General features: G+C 44.1%; 1 protein-coding gene across 1 annotated transcript in view; it reads right to left on the bottom strand.

The window, feature by feature from the left end:
- Positions 1-241: 241 nt before the first annotated feature.
- The window catches only part of nexmifb (neurite extension and migration factor b), a 72802-nt gene continuing 54892 nt past the window's right edge, over positions 242-18151 (bottom strand). The window contains exon 2 of the mRNA XM_057349701.1: positions 242-6794. Coding sequence (XP_057205684.1) covers positions 2831-6511 — 3681 coding nt within the window. The 5' untranslated portion in view covers positions 6512-6794 and the 3' untranslated portion in view covers positions 242-2830. The remainder of the gene's footprint in view (positions 6795-18151) is intronic.

Here is an 18151-nt window from a genome sequence, read left to right as displayed (position 1 = left end):
GAAATAAAATACAAATAAAACAGTCAAATCACAGTCAAATCTAAAGAAGACAGGTTTCTTGATATTAGCGGACAATAAAACAAAACACTTGAAATTATGATATCAGTGAGAATTAGGGGACTGACTTCACACATTGCTGATTTAAAAATTTAAAGACACTCTTGATTGATGCACACAGGCTTGTATTGGTCAACTCAAGTGAAGCTCTCAGGGTCACACTTACGTTCATGCTGCCCAAAGAAATCTGACAACTTCAAAAAAACGCATTCAAAATCTCATTTTAATTTGTATATGTACTCCATAAACATTATTACAAAACTCAGCAAGATACCAATATTACATTTCACCATACAGGCTTAATCACAAATATTTAAAACCTTCGCAACAGATACAACATAAAATAATACAAGAATAATTTACATGAAAATCTATAAAACGGCAAATAGTTCACAATTTTTTCCTCTTTTTCTTGCTTATATGAGTTTTCCACAGTAATACAACACTCTCACAGCCAGATAATTTTCTTCTTACAAAACTTGCAACAAAATGTAGATTTTTCCCTTTTTTGTGTTTCTTAGTATTTTGGTTTTTAAAACCAGAAACGGCTCATTATACATCCTTTTCATGGCCTACAGAGGCACAAAAAAGGTTACGCACGCTCACACTCACACGCACACGCACGAAGACTTCACAACACATTCTAATAAAAATATACACTTACAAAATATCTTACAAATTGGCACAGAGAAAAATATACAATATTTTTGTAATGTCGAGAGTTAATTAAGAATCCCTCTGGTATCAACTCCAGACAATATTTATAAAGCTTAATAATTTCTCCATCAAAAAGGTAAAAGCAATTCCAATTAATGACAAAGAATCATGTTGTGAATACATCAAACAGAAGCATATACAGTACATTCATAAAGAGCAGAACGGGTTTTCATGTCCATTATTCCTTGTTTTATCATTTGCGGGAGAATGCATTTACCCTCGTAGCACCAGCAGGGGGAGACAGTGGCACACAGTGGCACACAGTACAAGAGCTTGAAGTACATTCGCTTGACAACAGGCAGAAATGAGAGAAGGCAGACAAGACGGGCCCAACAGCGAGCCATGTGAGGTTTTCTCATCAGCATCATCATCATCATCATCGTTATCATCCTGCTCCTAAACATGGCCGACTACAGGCGGACGGGGACAGAGCTTTAGGTAAGGCAATACTTTACCTGAGATAGAACTCTTAGTAAAACAAGTCAGCTGTTATTTTGCGGTTCATGCCAATGACATATTAAGGACTGATTTGGTTTCAAAGGTTTTTAGCAAATTTGAAAGTGTAGAGATAGTAACCTCAATTTAAATATGGCTAATCTTGCCAGGAATATGATGACACATCAAACAACATTTAGCGTCTTGACCAAAATGGTTCAGATTCATAAATCGCGGGTGTGAGTGAGGACTTTTATGACGGACAAGCAGGGAATTGTTCAGATATGGGTCAAGAAAAGACGTAATGAAAATGTTTGACATCCCTTTAGTACTTTCTTCAACTTCAGTACATCAAAAGGACATTATGGTCCTATTACATCACTCAGTTTTGTATCCAGACAGGTGCCATCCTCTGTCAATATTACCCCCGTGGCCTTTAGTTTCTCTTCTGCGGTTAGAAGAGTTCAAGTTTCATTCTAAACCAAAGTGATTCTCAGGTTGACTGAATTTGGCCAAATTAGGTTGTTTTGGTTGAGTGGTTGTACCACTGTCAGCTTCAGGTGCTAATCAAACTATAGGGTCCCAAATGAAAAAAACAACAACAAAATATTAACCAAACCGAAATGTCAGCTCTTGCGAAATCATGAAAGAGAATAGCGAGCATTCATCAGGATAGTAAATCAAACAGCCAGTACAGTATTCATTCACATAATAAATGTGCACAGAGAGTTTACATTTGGCACACTGAGAGAATTCACGTTTTGCATTTCTGTACAGTGACACTAAATAATAATAATAATCTATTAATCATGTAGATTACGTATGATTTCAGTCTGCAATCTATATTATTATTTTTACAACTTGAATAAAAAGAATGAAGCATTTGGGGATTTCCATGGCATAGAAATATCCCTGTAAGACAATTTCCAGTACAACTCCTGTAGAAAGCATAGTAGATAGAGAGACATGAGAAAAGTACATTCCAACAGTAAGAAAGTAATCCAATGTTAATCTGATATGTCTTCAATACAAAATGGTCCCTTTGTGTGCTATTGAAATTTAGGAGACTAGCAAGGGTGCGGATTATCTCGAACAAGATGCTGAGCATTTCTCGTGTAAAAAAGTCAGGCGGTAAAAGGGAGGAAAGGGGCATTTGTGTCTGCAAACAGAATCAAACCCGGAGCTTGCTTCACAAACACAGACATTTTCATCAGCTACATGTTTGAAGAGAGAAATATAATTACATAAGGTCAGCAAGATTCACTAAGAAAATTACAAAAACATAGTCCAAAAGAGAATTTGCACTTATCCAATTATTTCTTCAGACAAAAAAAAAACATCAACAACAGCAAGGAAGAAAGCAAAAACAAGAATGCAGCCATGATCAATTGAAATCTCAATCAAGCTTTGCACAACCAGTCAATAGGTAGCTAAATGGCGAGTACAAGAAGTGTCTCATGCAAAATATCAAAATCCTCATCGGGGGCAAAAAAGTGGGGGATACTTAAAGAATAACGACATTCCATGCATCTCTGGTGTCAAGTCAGTGTGTATTTATGTCAGGAAAACAGGAGGAAATGGGAAAAGTGAGGAACGTGCAACAGCAGCTAGTTGAAAAATATTACCTCAGTTTCTCAAAAGAAGCCATTAGTGGTGTGTCCTTATTTGGGTCTTGTTCGGGTTGCGTGCCCTTTAGATTTTCCATCCGAGGGAATTTCGCACTTGTTTTGTGACGGTACATCTTTTTGTGTGCGGGCCCATTACTGCCAGGAACACCAAGGTTAGGTTTGTCAAACATGGTACAGCCCAAAGCCAACTGAGGTAAACAGGGCAGGGAAGCATTCAACTTGGCCTGATTTTTGCCACTCTTTGTCCCGACTTTTTTGCCTTTGGTGCCCCCAGAAGCAGTGCCTTTCTTCTTCGGGTCAGAGGACATTCCTGCCAGGATTTTGAGAGTTTTTAACTTTAGGCTGTTTGTCTCTGAAGGCAGGCAGATATTGGCTGCAGGGCCCCACGCTGGCTCAATAGAGGCCATCATGAATCGCTGCACCTCGGCCATCCCTGAGACGATGTTTGATAAGATGTTGGATGGCTCTTCAAACTCTCGGTGCTCATCATGGCCTTGAATTTTGCCCTCTGACCAACCAGCTGCAGTCCATTCCTCAGAGCTGCTGTCTTTCAGGGAATGAGCCGAACCCTCAATCTGGCCTTTAGCACCCTTTTCGTCCAATAAAGCCTTCAGCTTTTTAGATGCCCGTGAAGTCTGCCGTGAAATTTTGCCCTTGTCTGCCTTAGGAGCTCTTGGGGCTTTGCTTTTTTTGCTACACTGGCCTGTAGATTGTTTGCTGCTATTCTTCCTCTTTGTTTTGGTCCCCTTAATTGCGCTCACATCACCATCATTTTGAGCTCGGTTTTCCTCTTTTGTTGCCAAGCTTGAATTGTCTTCACCATCAAAAATGTGCAGTTGATACTCCCGAATCTCTACTGGATATCTACTCAAATCTTGCTGCTCTATCACACTGCAGTTCCAGTCTGTGTCTTTGGTGCATGACATTTTAGCCACATCCTGGACGTCACTAGCCTTTCCAGCTCTCTTCATCTCATGACCCATAACTTGAGGAGATAAATTAGGCGTCTCCGCAGGAGACAGCTCTGACAATGATGCGTGTCTGAATTTATCGGGAGTGAAGTTGGAGATATCCAGCAAGTCCGTGGTCTCTCTCAGGGGTGTGATTGCATCAACACTCTGCTGAATCACTAGCTTGGGACTGCAGTGGGCCAGAAAGTTCTCGTTCACATCATCTTCACCATCTTTCTCACAGGACTTAAGGCTCAGAGAGCTGTAATTGCTAGAAGTGGCTGACAGCGAGCCAACTGAGTCGAAACTGATGAGACGGCCGTTGTCTGTGTGTAGCGAGGCTCTTTGAAACTGGGTCTGCCCCTGCAATGCTTGAAACTCCGCGTCAGGAGGCAATGGCTGCTCAGACATATAATTCTTTTCATAAAGCATTCTGTCTCTTTCCAGACTCAGCTGGCTATACATAGACGCTGTGAGACTCTCAGACACCGGCACAGGCGTCTCTCCATTGAAACTGTTGGGTTGGACCTCAGATTCTGCAACATCGGCAGTGGTGAATTGTTGGTTGGGATGAAGCTGGTGATGCCACATCTGGGCAAGACTGGGACAATTCTGGGGGGACTGTTGGAGCTCAGATTCTGACGGTGGTGAAAGTACACAGCTTTGTGCTAGCTGAATGGAGGTGAACTGCTGCTTTTCCAGAGAGAGAGCCAGTGAGTCTTGACTGTGGGGCTGCGAAGCGAAAAAAGAGGCACTCGTGCCACCTCCTGAAGAATCTGAGGCTTCTAACAATGTTTGTAGGTATCCCCCAGGGATGACGGGGACACTTGCAGTCACATTCTCAGACGATGGCTCTTTGTTCGGGGCGCAGGTGGCAGGCACAAAAGCAATTTTTTCGGTGGTATTAGCTGTTTGACTCACACACAACTGAGGACTGCGTGCAGCTGGGCTGACTTTTTTATCTTCCGCACCTCCTACTGCGTCCGCATTTTCTTGCAGCACGCAAACTTCCGTCAGGTCTGTCATGCCCTCGCATGTCTCCGCAAGGTCTCTCATTTTCTGGCTCCTTAGTTGTGCTTCGCTTCTAAATTTCTGTATTCTGAATATTTTGTTTCTCGTTCTTCTTTCCTCCATCTCTTGTGATCTGCTCTTCCGGGCGGCAGCGTGTGTGATGTCATTTGGGTCTAATGTGCTTTCACAGCTGGTGGCTATTGTTAATGGCCTTCCTATGGAGGCGGTCTCATCTGTAGAAGCAACCTCCTGCCTGGGATCAGAGGCGAAGGGACCCTGCATGTTTGTTGATTGCTCCACAGTTTGAATTCTCTGAATCCTAAGCCTGTTTGCTAGTTTGTGTTTCCTTTTGGGGGGACTGGAACTAAAGGCATGATGGTGAGAATTGTGTTTATCCCCTGCTGCCAGCTTAAGATGTTTCTCTCTTTCTCTCTGTCTCTGCTGCCAGAAATCTTTCAGGGGTGCAAGCTTCTCATACTTGCTGATTTGGTCCTCATTTAAGCTTACAGATGTGTCGGCCGAGTCAATTCTTCCAAGCTTTACAGCCATGCATTTGTCTCCTTTAAACCTGTTGACGATAACGACTTTGGTTATTACAGGTGGATCTTTGCGAGACGATTTCCGTCTCTTTTTAGGACACCAGTCATCATCTATTTCTTGCTTTGGACCAACAGGTGGTTTCTCTAGCTTTTCCATCATTTTCTCACCATCAATGGAGTCGACGTAGTACAAGTAGTCATCGCTATAGCGAACTTTCCTCTTGGCCCGTAATCCGTAGTTCAGATGGTTGGAGCAACTTGAAGCGCTCTTTCTGGACGTGTCGTCTTGGAAGGTGTCGAAGGAGGATATAGTGGTGGAGCTGTCGTCGCTGTACTCCCCCGAGTCATCAGCCGAATAGCTTGAATCGATGAAGCAGTTCATTCTGGGGCTGTAATCAAGCGTCGGCTCTGTTGAGCGTTCATTCCCATCTCCTTTGCTGTCACCCTGAAATCCAAGTTCTTCTGCTTTATTCGGCAGCCCATCCACAACTCGCTTTACCACACTCCCCTCTTTTTTTGCACAGTTTACCAGGACGCTTGGGAAAAAGTTGAACTGTGTCTCCTCTTGTAGGACATTTGTTTTCTCTCTCATGTTGTCCTGGAAGGACTCGTAGCGGATCTTTAGCGAGCATACGTCACTGCTCAGAGTAGAGTCATCGTCGTCATCAAACATGTAATTGTCCACGTCCTCTTCAGAGAACAGGTTTACAGAGAGCTCGTTCTTGGAGCAGAGATCCAGCAATTCCATCTTACTTTCGCTGATGAAGGACTCAAAGTAGCCCCAGTCCTGATTTGGATTGGCGAGCAGGCCATCCTCTCCACTGCACTTGTCTAACAGCAGGCCTTCGTACAAATTTTTGGAGGCTGGATCAATTAAGTCCCCCTCTATGTCCTTCTTCTCCACCAGCTGGGTTTTAGAAACGGCGAAGGGCAGATCAGAGAGGAGCTGCTCTTCATAACTTGCCGTCTCACTCGTGCTCATGCATTGCATGTTAATGTTAATATCAGACACAGGGCAGGAGTTGTAGTCCCGGTTCACGTCGGCCATTTTGAGGTTGATAGCGGACTCTACAGTGGACGCATCCTTGGTCTCGATGAAGCAGCCCGGACATGTGCGAACTGGCTGAACCAGACAGTCTTGCGTCAGCCCAGGGATGCTTGCAGGTTCGATCATGGTGAATCGGGGCTGCTTGTCGCCTTCCAAAAGCCCGGGGGGCTCAAGCCCTTGGCAGTGCAGAGTTTGAGAAATATGGCGTGGTTTGAGGACTCATCAGTTCAGTGGTCCTCTAAAGGTGCTGACAAGGGCCATAGTAAGTGTTGCTTCTCTAAGACCGATGTAATGCCGTGGCAGTATGAATGGCCCCTCTGCACACTCACTGCAGCAGGCGTGGAGGATGGGTGTAAGGCAGCATCTGTGACACTGGACGTCTTCTGATTGCTCTTTAGATCATGTGACCCTAGACAAAAAGAGACAAGTACACCATTAAACTTTTGATAATCATACCTCATACTTGATCAATACATTGAAAATTTTTGTTTTACTATTTGACAATAGTTGGCTATGACGTGGACATTAGTCAGGTCAGATTTGCGAATGAAATAAGGAGAGAAATTAATGTTCAACAGACTTGGTATTTTCATTAGTAAAAACATAAATTTTTACTGGCCTCTTCCTGACTAAGGTTGGTTGTTTTTTCTTGTCTTGCACATGAGGCCTTGGAAATACCAGCAGAAACAAAAAGTTGTTTAAGGAGAGGAGAATGTAATTTCATTTTGATTATGAACAAACTTTTCTGTTAGAACAACACGCACTCATGAATGGTGCACGAAGAGACTTGGAACATTTATTAAGAACATAAACAAGGTCATTGTTTCTATCGAAAAGTCGAGACAAACTAGCAGTTGAGATAAATTTGTGGTGTATTAGAGATACTGTAGGAGGCTGGTTTGTTTGCTTTGAATCATTAGTCCACAGCAGCTGAGGCAGATGGAGTACATACTCGAGGGAACATTTAGGGCAGCGTGTCAGAAACAATATAACCAGTGCCATATCCACCTGCCTCTTGCATTATGTCTACGCTATTAAAATAAAACGAGATTTAAAAACATTTACTTGAAAACTTGAAAAAAGGTCATTTCATTGTAAAGACATCACGTCTTTTGCAAGAGCCCTTCCAAAGACACCAAAACCTCATGTCTTGTGTCATTCATTTGTATAATAGGTAAACAGAGTCATGGCACCTTTTAAAAATGTGCTTTTCCCAGTTTTTCCCAGCAGTGGTTTTGGAGACCCTACACAGAGCTTTTAAAGACCTCCCAATAAAAGTACCTGTAGATGTGAGCACTCAAGAGCTCTTTACATAACAGGCACCTGTGTTATTAAAATATTCACAAACAAAAAAATCACCACCTGAAATCCGCAACTGTCACCGGTTTCAACACTGATTGTTGCTCAATAACAGATGTTTGTTTAACCAAAAAAGTTCATGGCTTGCGGCCTTAAGGTTCCTTTTTAAAGGAACAGTTTGCACGTGTTTACACTAGTTGCGTCATGTGACTATGGACTACATTTACTTTGATTTTAAGAGCAGCGTGAACATTCTGCTGCATTTCTCTGTTTACACGTGATATCACGAGGGTGAGTAAATGATGGTAGGATTGTGTTTTTTAGGTGAATTATGCATATGTTCTGCTACAGATTTTCACGCAGCTTCAGAATCTTCAGCGGTTCATCTGGGCTGTTTTGCCCGTCAAGCTGTCATCACAGTGGACTGAAGCATCATGGGGAGGTGATGTAAGCTCACAGTTTGCTTCCGACAATTGACAGTCTGCAAAGTTGTTAACTTTTTCTTTTCTATTAAAGACAAGACATTTGACTATTTATCTAAACAAAAGCATTGTGAGTCTGTCGTGTTTCCGCTCTTTTCTAGGCTTCTTTCAGTCTGGATCACGGGCGAGCGCAGGAGAGCATATGGGGTTGCCTGTGAGCATAGTGATACCCTGCACCTAACCTCTGCCAGATCTGATGGTGAACAGCCTCTGCCTTGGTTTAGCATTAACACCGGGGTTAACTCGCACAACACGAGAGGGAAAAATATGCCCAAACGGGACTCCTGTTTACCAAAGATTCAGCTCCAGGGTGAATATTATGCACACATGTGGCCTTGAGCCATGGGAAACGCTCGATAACTACATTACTGTATCAGAAACACAGATGGTGGAATTCGATTATGAATATGAATAAGTTTAAGCAAGTGTTGCTTGTCAAATATAAAAGCCACAGATCGTGGACACATTAGTTTTTGGCCAGAACAAAACATGCGAGTATATAAAGTATCCTGCAACGTTATGTTTTCAGCAGAGATGGAGATTTGACGCTAAACGTTACTGGTTCTTGTGTTGTACGGCACTGATGGCACACTTGAGTCTATTGTGGAGGTGAAGATTATCAAAGCTTGTTCCTCACGGAAAGTTATTGAGCGGCTTTGGAGGATTTGGATATCAGGAATATACAATATTTACCATATGTACCTATGGTACATTTATACAATTTGACAATTCAGGCGAATCAGTTAAGTTCATTGTTTGAAACAAAAACAAATCAGTGTGATATTTGAACGCGTGTTGTTTTGAACTACACAAGGGGGAGTGCAGCCCAAATCGATTTCATTTATTTTTTCGAATCGATGTGTTGTAGCCAACTTACTGAAACGGATGAATGCGTGCCCATTTCACTTCTAATCTCACTGTATCATAACCACAAGACGTTTATAGTTTGAACCTGAAATCTTCAAGACAAGACGCAAATGAAGATTCAGACCTTCAGTCACCACGGCAACTGGATGCAACAATCTACTATTTTAGAAACTTAGTATGTATATATAGCGCTCGACATATTTGTTTATGGTTATTACTTCAAGTTCTCCTTCATCAGGATTCTCTCACTGCGGAAAAAAACCCCTGAGCTGACAACTAACCTCTTCAACATCAGCACAGAAACAGAGAGATTTACATTAGAATGACACTTTAATTCCTTACTTTCAGTGTTCATACATACGTGGAAAATGGAGTTTAACGTGTTAATGGTGCCAATGATGGTACATACTTGGTAAAACTGAGATTTAGGCTGTTATTTATTTTGATTGGTTCACTTTTCCTTCGTAACATTTTAGGGCACACATTGTGATGACATGTGACAGCTGTTTATGACAGTCTCGGTAACTACTCCAATCTACTGTGTTCATGTAGTGTCTGTCAGTTTGGAACGGCATCTGTGTGTTGTTCTCTGCAGGAGAAAGACATTATTCGGTTAAGCGGTGACGTAAGGAATACCTTTCCGGGTCCACGCATCTATTCCTTTCAAGCGGGGCTACAGCTTAAACAGCCGTTTATGAGCACTGTTTACTCACATTGCATACATAAGTGAAACATGTATTAACTCAAAGTATACACTACAGTCACCAGGCTCACGCAATCTCCGACATCAATATTTGAATAAATTATGAAAAATCCATCGCTGACTGGCCATGTGGGATTTCGTTATGAAGATAAAGGTTAGGATCCGGGTTTTCCGTGTATTAGCATTTTTTGTTGTTTGCCTATAGCTTGACCTTCCATATATGGTGGTGCGTGACGTCAGGTTTAACCACCATACTTCTGTTAGACCGCATCACAGGATTTGCAACCCCAGATCCCAGAAAACCACAAACAAACTGAACTCTGACGTCAAGCAGGTGCTAGTTCGACGGTATCCTATATCTGATGTGTACAGTATCAGAATATCAACTCAACATCATAGTGAGCTACCTTTTTCTGCGTGCTGCCTACAAAGTGAGCTCGCTCCCAACCATATAAAACCTCAAAAATGACCGACTTTAAATGCTCTACATAGACAACAATTGAGTGCCCAACACAGATTACCACCTATTCAGGTCAATTCCATTTTTTTCTGTAGCACTTTTCATAAATTTGGATTGATGCAGAGCAGCTTTAAAGTAAATAAATATGAATACAAAAAAAATAAAATAAAGAAAAAATACCACACAGAATTGACCTAAAATGTAAAACAGCTTTACTGAGAAAAAATAAACAAGGGCCTATAAGACTGACTCTCAGACAATTACATGAAACGTAAACTTGAAAAATCTTAAACCCAATAAGCAGACATAAACACAAAGCAAAACAGATGCAACTTGTATCTAAACGATATCATATTTAGTATCAACCTACTTTTTCTTACCAAACTGTTTCAATACAATATCTTATACCTACAAGAAAATATAAATGAGCTTTTTTAAAAACAAGACTTATCAAGAGAATCATTGTTTGCTGTGGCGTGAGCTGTGTAGGAATAGCCAGTGTATGTTGTGTGTAACTGGGCAGATGTACGTATATACAGTATGTATAGATATATGCTTGCATGCACGTATGCATAGTAGCATTTATATATAAATCAAAGATGTTGTGCTGAAAGAATCAGGTCGCTCAGGGACATGACAGGAGTGAACGACACAAACAGAAAGATAACATGACCAGATCATGGAGAGATTCATCAGACATTACTGAACTTCACCATCGAACCTTGAATCATCCAGACAAACAATTAACATCCAGCCTGACGAACACACACACCTCAGCAAATTCACATTTCATCTTCAGTTTTCTTCTCATGTGGCAAGTAGGTGTGTAATAAGCAGGATAATGTACAAGCAGCCGGTTGTAAGGCAGAAATAAGCCCCTTCAGTGAGACACAAGACTAGGGCTGCAACAACTAATCGATAAAATCGATAATAATCGATAATGAAATTCGTTGTCAACGAATTTCATTATCGATTAGTTGGTCTGTGACGTCACTTCACATCACGCAGTTATAAATCAAGCGCATCTTCTTCCCTTTTAAAATGACCATTTAGATGTGTCTCTCCGTGCTGCATGAGCTGCGCAGTTTTAAAGTCAGACGTGTCTCTCCGTGCATGCGTCTCTTCGTGCAGCGAGAGGTGCACAGTTTTAAAGTCACACGTGTCTCTCCGTGCATGCGTCTCTTCGCGCAGCGCGAGGTGCACAGTTTTAAAGTCAGACGTGTCTCTCCGTGCTGCGCAAGGTGCGCAGTTCCCTATCGATACTTCACTCGTACTGCGTAGAAGGACGCTATGGGGAAACTCCTTTTTCTCCGATGACTGAAGCTTTACAATAACGCAGTGAATACTGCACGGCCAAAGTAAAACTTTGAGCCAATGGTAGCGAAGCTGCACGGACCTATGGTGATGGTGCCCACCAAAATGGGCGGGGCTTATGGCTATATAAGCAAGACACATCGCCGTAGGGTCCTCAGATTTTTTCTCCTTCAGCGACGACTTCTACCTCGCTACTCGGACTGATAGCTTCGCCGTCAGAAAAGCATTGCAGCGGACTGGACCTCTCTGCTCAGCGATTTCGCTGGTTTTCTCAGCAGCGCTGGTTCCTGTTCCCTGCCGCCATCCGGCAAGCTCTAAAACAGCAAATTTCCAGAGCATATTTCCTGAGCAAATTTCCTGCGGCGTTGTTGCAAATGCCGCGCCGTCATTGTCATTCGTGTGGGATATCCCTGCACGCCGCTGATGGTCACGGCGAGTGCGTCTCATGCTTGGGAGTTTCCCACGCTCAAGACGCACTCAGAGAGACGGAATGCCCTCATTGTGAGAGCATGAGTCTCTCCTCTCTGCGCTCGCGGATAGCTTTCTTCTCAGAGAGCGAATCTGCTTCTCGATCCCTCCCGCTTCACTCTACGGAGACGAAGCAGCGGGGTAGAGGAACTAAGCGCTCGGGGAAGCGCGAGCTCACATCCCCTCGGCGTGCCTCGCCCTCTCCACAGAGAGAAAATTCGCCGGTTCGTTTTTCCCAGGCTGACCAGCGTCCGCCGGCGTCTGCTCCCTGCCGTCTATAGAGCACAGCGAACCCGCGCCGGGTCTGGATTCCGAGCATTTTCGGGTCCTTACTAAGGCTGTGGAGGAGCTGGGCTTAGAGTGGTCCTCTCTGGAGGAACCCGCTCGCAGCCGCCTGGACGAATGGTTCCTGCCGAGGCGCCGCCCAGCCCCTCGTCAGCGGACTTCACCGTTCTTCCCGGAGGTTCACGATGAACTCACCAGGTCATGGCGCGCTCCCTACTCGGCCCGTCTACGACCCTCTTCTTCCTCCACTCTCACCTCGGTTGACGGCGCAGAGGAAAAAGGATATGAGAAGCTGCCTCCCCTGGATGAGTCGGTGGCCGCACATCTGTGTCCGCCCTCGGCCATCGGTTGGACGGCAAAAGCGGCCCATGCCTCTAAGCCGTGCAAAACCACTTCGGCCCTCGCTGGACGCGCATTCTCGTCTGCCGACCAAGCGGCTTCAGCATTGCATTCCATGGCAGTGCTTCAAGTGTACCAGGCCAAACTCCTCCAGGGCATAAACGTGTCCGGTACAGATATCGCGCCCTTCAAAGAACTGCAGAGCGCGACGGATCTCGCCCTACACGCCACCAAGGCCACGGCCCAGGCGATAGGCAGATCGATGGCCAGTCTCGTGGTGCTCGAGCACCATCTGTGGCTGACGCTCACAGAGATCAAGGAAGCAGACAAGGTCCCCTTCCTCGATGCTCCAATATCTGCTGCCGGCCTCTCCGGACCAGCAGTGGAGGGTTTTGCGGAAGCTTCACCACAGCGCAGAAATCTTCGCAGGCCATGAAGCACTTCCTGCCCAAGAGACCCGGGTCCAGACCTGCGTCGGCTCGTCCCAAGCCAGCGCCGACTCAGCAGCCGGTGAAGGCCACGCCCCCCGCTGCCCAGAAGGTAACAGGAGCTGAGACGCGTCAGGGACCCCCTCAGCATCAGGGACCCCGGCCAAAGATCACGCTGGACCCTGCACCTCAGGCACCATCCTGAGACAGAGGAAAGGAAGAGGAAGGGACCATGTCTCGCTGCGGCTGGACCTCCTTCAAAGAAGGCTCTTTTGTGCGCCCAAACACCCCGTTCTGATCTGGGTGCCGGCGAAAATGTGTTTTTGTTCCACAATGTGAATACTGGGTCTGTTCTAACGCCCGCACAACCCACCGCTGTTAAAGCGGGCACTTATATAAAACACAAACATTGTCAGACAAAGAGCAACCTTCCTCTTCCACTCTCCACAGGAGTCAAGCCCCCGAAAGGTGGCATACCTCCCCAATGCATTCAACCCCTTGCCATACGGGCCGAGGCCTGGCGGGCCATCCCCGGGGTATCGGACTGGGTAATGGGAATAATATCTTGAGGATATTCGCTCCAGTTCGCTCGCAGACCCCCGCGTTTCCGCGGGATGATCACCACCCGAGTCCAGAGTGCGAATTCACACGTTCTGCGCACGGAGTTGGGGAACTTACTGGACAAAGGAGCCATAGAACTGGTTCCTCCAGATCAAACTGAGTCGGGCTTCTACAGCCGCTACTTCCTCGTACCCAAAAAGGATGGCGGTCTCCGCCCCATCCTCGATCTCAAACATCTGAACCGCGCCCTTATGAAACGGCGTTTCAGAATGATTACACTGAAACAGATCCTCTCGCAAATATACCCAGGGGACTGGTTCTTCTCCCTGGATCTGAAAGACGCATACTTCCACATCCAGATAGCCCCCCCATCACAGACGATTCTTGAGATTCGCCTACGAAGGGGTTGCATATCAATACATGGTCCTTCCATTCGGACTGTCTCTAGCTCCTCGCACTTTCACGAAGTGCATTGATGCGGCTCTATCCCCTTTCAGGCATGCGGGAATCCGCATTCTGAACTACCTCAACGACTGGCTTGTTCTAGCACAGTCAGAGGAAGAGCTAAAGTCCCACAGGTCCTTCCTCCTCAGTCACCTGGAATGCCTGGGGCTCAGACTCAACCTTGCCAAAAGCGCTTTGTCCCCCAGCCAACGGATTTCGTTCCTGGGGGCGGTTTTCGATTCGAACCGTCTGACGGCCAGAATCGCGCCAGACTGTGCCATAGCCATTCAGCAGCTTGCGGCCTCTTTTACGCCCGGAGCGTCACGCCCCCTCAAGGCGTTTCAGAAGATGCTGGGTCTCATGGCCTCCGCGTCTCAAGTACTGCAGTTGGGCGTTCTTCGGATACGTCCGCTGCAGTACTGGCTGAAACCAAGAGTTCCGCCACACGCTTGGTGTCTCGGACGATCAAGTCTGTGTAACAGCTTTAGCCCCATGGAGGGATCCTCTTTGGTTGGAGCAGGGTGTGCCCCTGGGCACCACATGCAGACGAAAGGTGGTCACAACAGACGCCTCCAAAACGGGTTGGGGGGCTCTGTGCGATGGCACACCGGCCTTCGGCCACTGGTCGATTCAGGAAAAGGGCCTGCACATCAACTGCCTAGAAATGCAGGCAGTATGGCTGGCTCTTCACCACTTCCTGCCGGTATTACGGGACCGCCACGTCTTAGTCCGATCGGACAGCATGACAGTGGTGTCCTACATAAATCACCAGGGAGGCCTCTCCTCAAGACACCTTTTCTCCCTGGTACTTTGCCTCTTTTAATGGGCTCAGTGCAATCTGCGCTCACTAAGGGCAACTCATGTGCCAGGCAGACTGAACCAGCAGATATGCTATCTCGGAGCAACGTCCCATCAGAGGAATGGACGCTCCACCCCAAGTCGGTTCAGAAAATTTGGGAAGTCTTCGGCAAGGCAGAAATCAACCTTTTTGCCGCAAAAGACAACACTCATTGCCCAACCTATTTTTCGAAGGACAGGGACGCCTTGGCCCACAACTGGCCCAACCGGCTCCTCTATGCCTTCCCCCCGATCGCTCTCATACCACAGACGATCAGGAGGATCAGAGAACAGGCGCACAAGGTGCTGTTCGTAGCCCCACTCTGGAAGAACAAGCCTTGGGTTGCGGAAATGTCTCAGCTGCTCGGAGCAGCCCCGTGGCCTATTCCCCTGAGACAGGACCTCCTCTCTCAGGCAGGCAACACGATTTGGCACCCCCAGCCAGAGCTGTGTGCTCTGCACCTTTGGCCTCTCGACGGGAGCCTACGGTCCTTCCCGAGAGTGTCATGAACACGATATCACAGGCTAGAGCTCCGTCTACTAGACGACTCTATACCCTCAAGTGGTCTGTCTTCTCCACCTGGTGTACAACCCGCGGCGCAGACCCAGAATCCTGTGACATATCACTAATTCTGTCCTTCCTGCTAGAGCTGTTGGATAAGGGCCGCTCCCCTTCCACGCTCAAGGTCTATGTGGCAGCAATTGCAGCTTGCAGCTTAACCTGAACACTCAGATAAAAAATTACTATAGTGCACTATAGTTTTCCTATAGATACTGTAATTGTAGTACCCTTGTAGTAAATTGATAAACTGTAGTAAACACTATTGTATAGTATAGTAAGATTCAAAAACACTAGAGTATCCAGGACTTTTACTGCAGTTTACTATAGTATACTACAGTATTTTTATGTGGACAAATATTACTCTTGTATGGTACAGAAGTAATTAATATAAACTAAAAATGATATGGCCCTAATCTAACCATCTGTATGTAACATTAATGTCATTTATCAGTTACCTGCCTTTTCATGTGATGAACTGCACTTGTGCAAAGATGATAATACTTTGCTATGTGCAAAAAACCAGCCCCGCACAGAACAGAACAATAGAGAGAGCGGCATGCTTAAAAAGACCAACTGCTGTCGATTGTTGAGTTTACTGTATAACTCTTGTTATACATCTATAATACATACAGTTATATAACGTCCACACGTCACATGTGACCTTCACGTGTAGTTCAGTGTACCTCAGAGAGTCAGTAAACTATAGATACTGAATCTTATTCAACAGGAATATAATGCAATGGTCTACAATATTTTTACAGTCTTTCTGTTTGGTTTTTCAAAGGACTTGACAGACTTTATTCACTAGTAGAAATGTCGCTCACTTCAATGCGTTCCAATCAATCACATGTCATTAAAGAGCACCACAAATGGGTATTTATTGTTGGAATTTTATCCTTTTGTGCTGTGACAATTATTTAAAATTTGCTGTATGGTTTCACTGGAAGCATCTTGGACGTGATGACGGATGAAAAACTGCAGTTCTGAGTCGTCTGAACATGTAGCAATAGTTGTATTGATTTGTGTGCTTTTGTTCTTTCTGAGTTTCCATTTATCATCATCTGTTTGTAGTTCATCAGCACGTGTACTGTATATACAGCCACACTTTTTCTTTGTTTATGGTTTATGGATTCTTGTTTTGTGTGGGGCTGGAACGATTCCTCGAGTAAAGGGCCGTTCACATTATAACTATAACTGTAACTATAACTGTAACTAACTATATTTGCGTCCACACCAGCAGACGATAACAACGTTATGCTTATTTTAAGCATGACAGCAAAGGCTGGATGCTCTCTCTGAAGGTGCGCTCGTGTCCGGGACGTAAAGTATATATTTTGCCAGCTTGCTGACTCCTAAGCGTTACATATACGTATAATATCTCGCCGTAAACACACTGCTTTCCGAACACTACGTCTTTAATTCTGACATAAAAGTCACGTTGCAATCACCAATAGTCAAACATTATCTGCCAGAAACTGTCTGCCAGTATGTTTTATCGTTCATCAGCTGGAAAAAATCGTTCTGAAAGTGATCTCTGTATCTTTATCGTTATAGTTATGGTGTGAACCCCGCTATTCTCCTGAATTAATGTCGGGGTGTCCACAGAGATGGGCAGTATTTTAATTACATGTATTTGAAATTACGTATTTAATTACTTTTGATTATTTTGTAATTTGTATTTTCCTTAACAAAAAAAAGTAAAATGTAATGTGTAATTAAATGCTTTGAGAGACTGTATTTTGTATTTTAAAATACTTAAATACTTTTTTAAATATGTCATTTTATTCTTGCCTACAATAACTTCACCAGGCAGTGGTCCGAAAGTGGTGGGGAACATTTTGATACTGAAATATGTAATAAAATTTGAGCTATCAATAATAATTTGAGCTAAACAGCTTGTGGCACAGCAAATGCAAGCAGAACACAAATATATAAAAAAATGTTCTAGATGTTCTAGACTTTGGTGATCTTTCATTCCATTAAAGGATACTTCACATCTCATTTCCCTTTACTGCCATAGTAGGGAAAATAAATACTATGGGAATCAATGGGAATGAGATCTGACATTCTTCCAAATATCTTTAGAAATCTTTATAATCTCTAGAAATTTATACAGGTTTGGATCAATCTGAGGGTGAGTAAATGATGACAGAATTTTCATTATTGGGTGAAGTATCCCTTTAAATTGCTGAAAATCTTTAAGATGATAATATTTTAAGGCATATTTAAGTATACCTTTAATAGCTTTAAAAATGTCAAAGTTATTGATGTGCTGTAGAAAAACAGATAGACATTCATTGCTAGATTTAAAGTGATTCTACATGCATACCTGACTGTTTCCAGGGAAATCAGTTGAATCATCTTTTTGTCTGAGAGAAGATGTAGATGTACACCTGTCATTTGTCTATAAAACATACTGTGCCATTTGCTTTTAACGCTATACACTCTAAAAACAGTTGTGTTAAAAACAAGACATTTCGTGTTCATTTAAGGACAAAACATTAATGTTGTTCCTGTAAATGCTAGTGCATCTGGATGGTAACCCACCCACTAGCTGAATTATAAGTGGTTGAGATCCTTCGGACAACATCATGTTGACCCTGGGACAACATTTAAATCAACCAATCAGATTTCAGAAATACGTATACAGTTTATTTTAAGTTTAATCTTCCAACCAGGATTAGATGCTGCTAGACGATTGTTTCTCACTTATCATT

The sequence above is a fragment of the Triplophysa rosa genome, linkage group LG13 (genome assembly GCF_024868665.1).
Source record: "Triplophysa rosa linkage group LG13, Trosa_1v2, whole genome shotgun sequence".
In the NCBI taxonomy this organism is placed as follows: Eukaryota; Metazoa; Chordata; class Actinopteri; order Cypriniformes; family Nemacheilidae; genus Triplophysa; species Triplophysa rosa.
The sequence above is the reverse complement of the archived record's forward strand: the minus strand, read 5'-3'. Positions and strand labels throughout refer to the sequence as shown.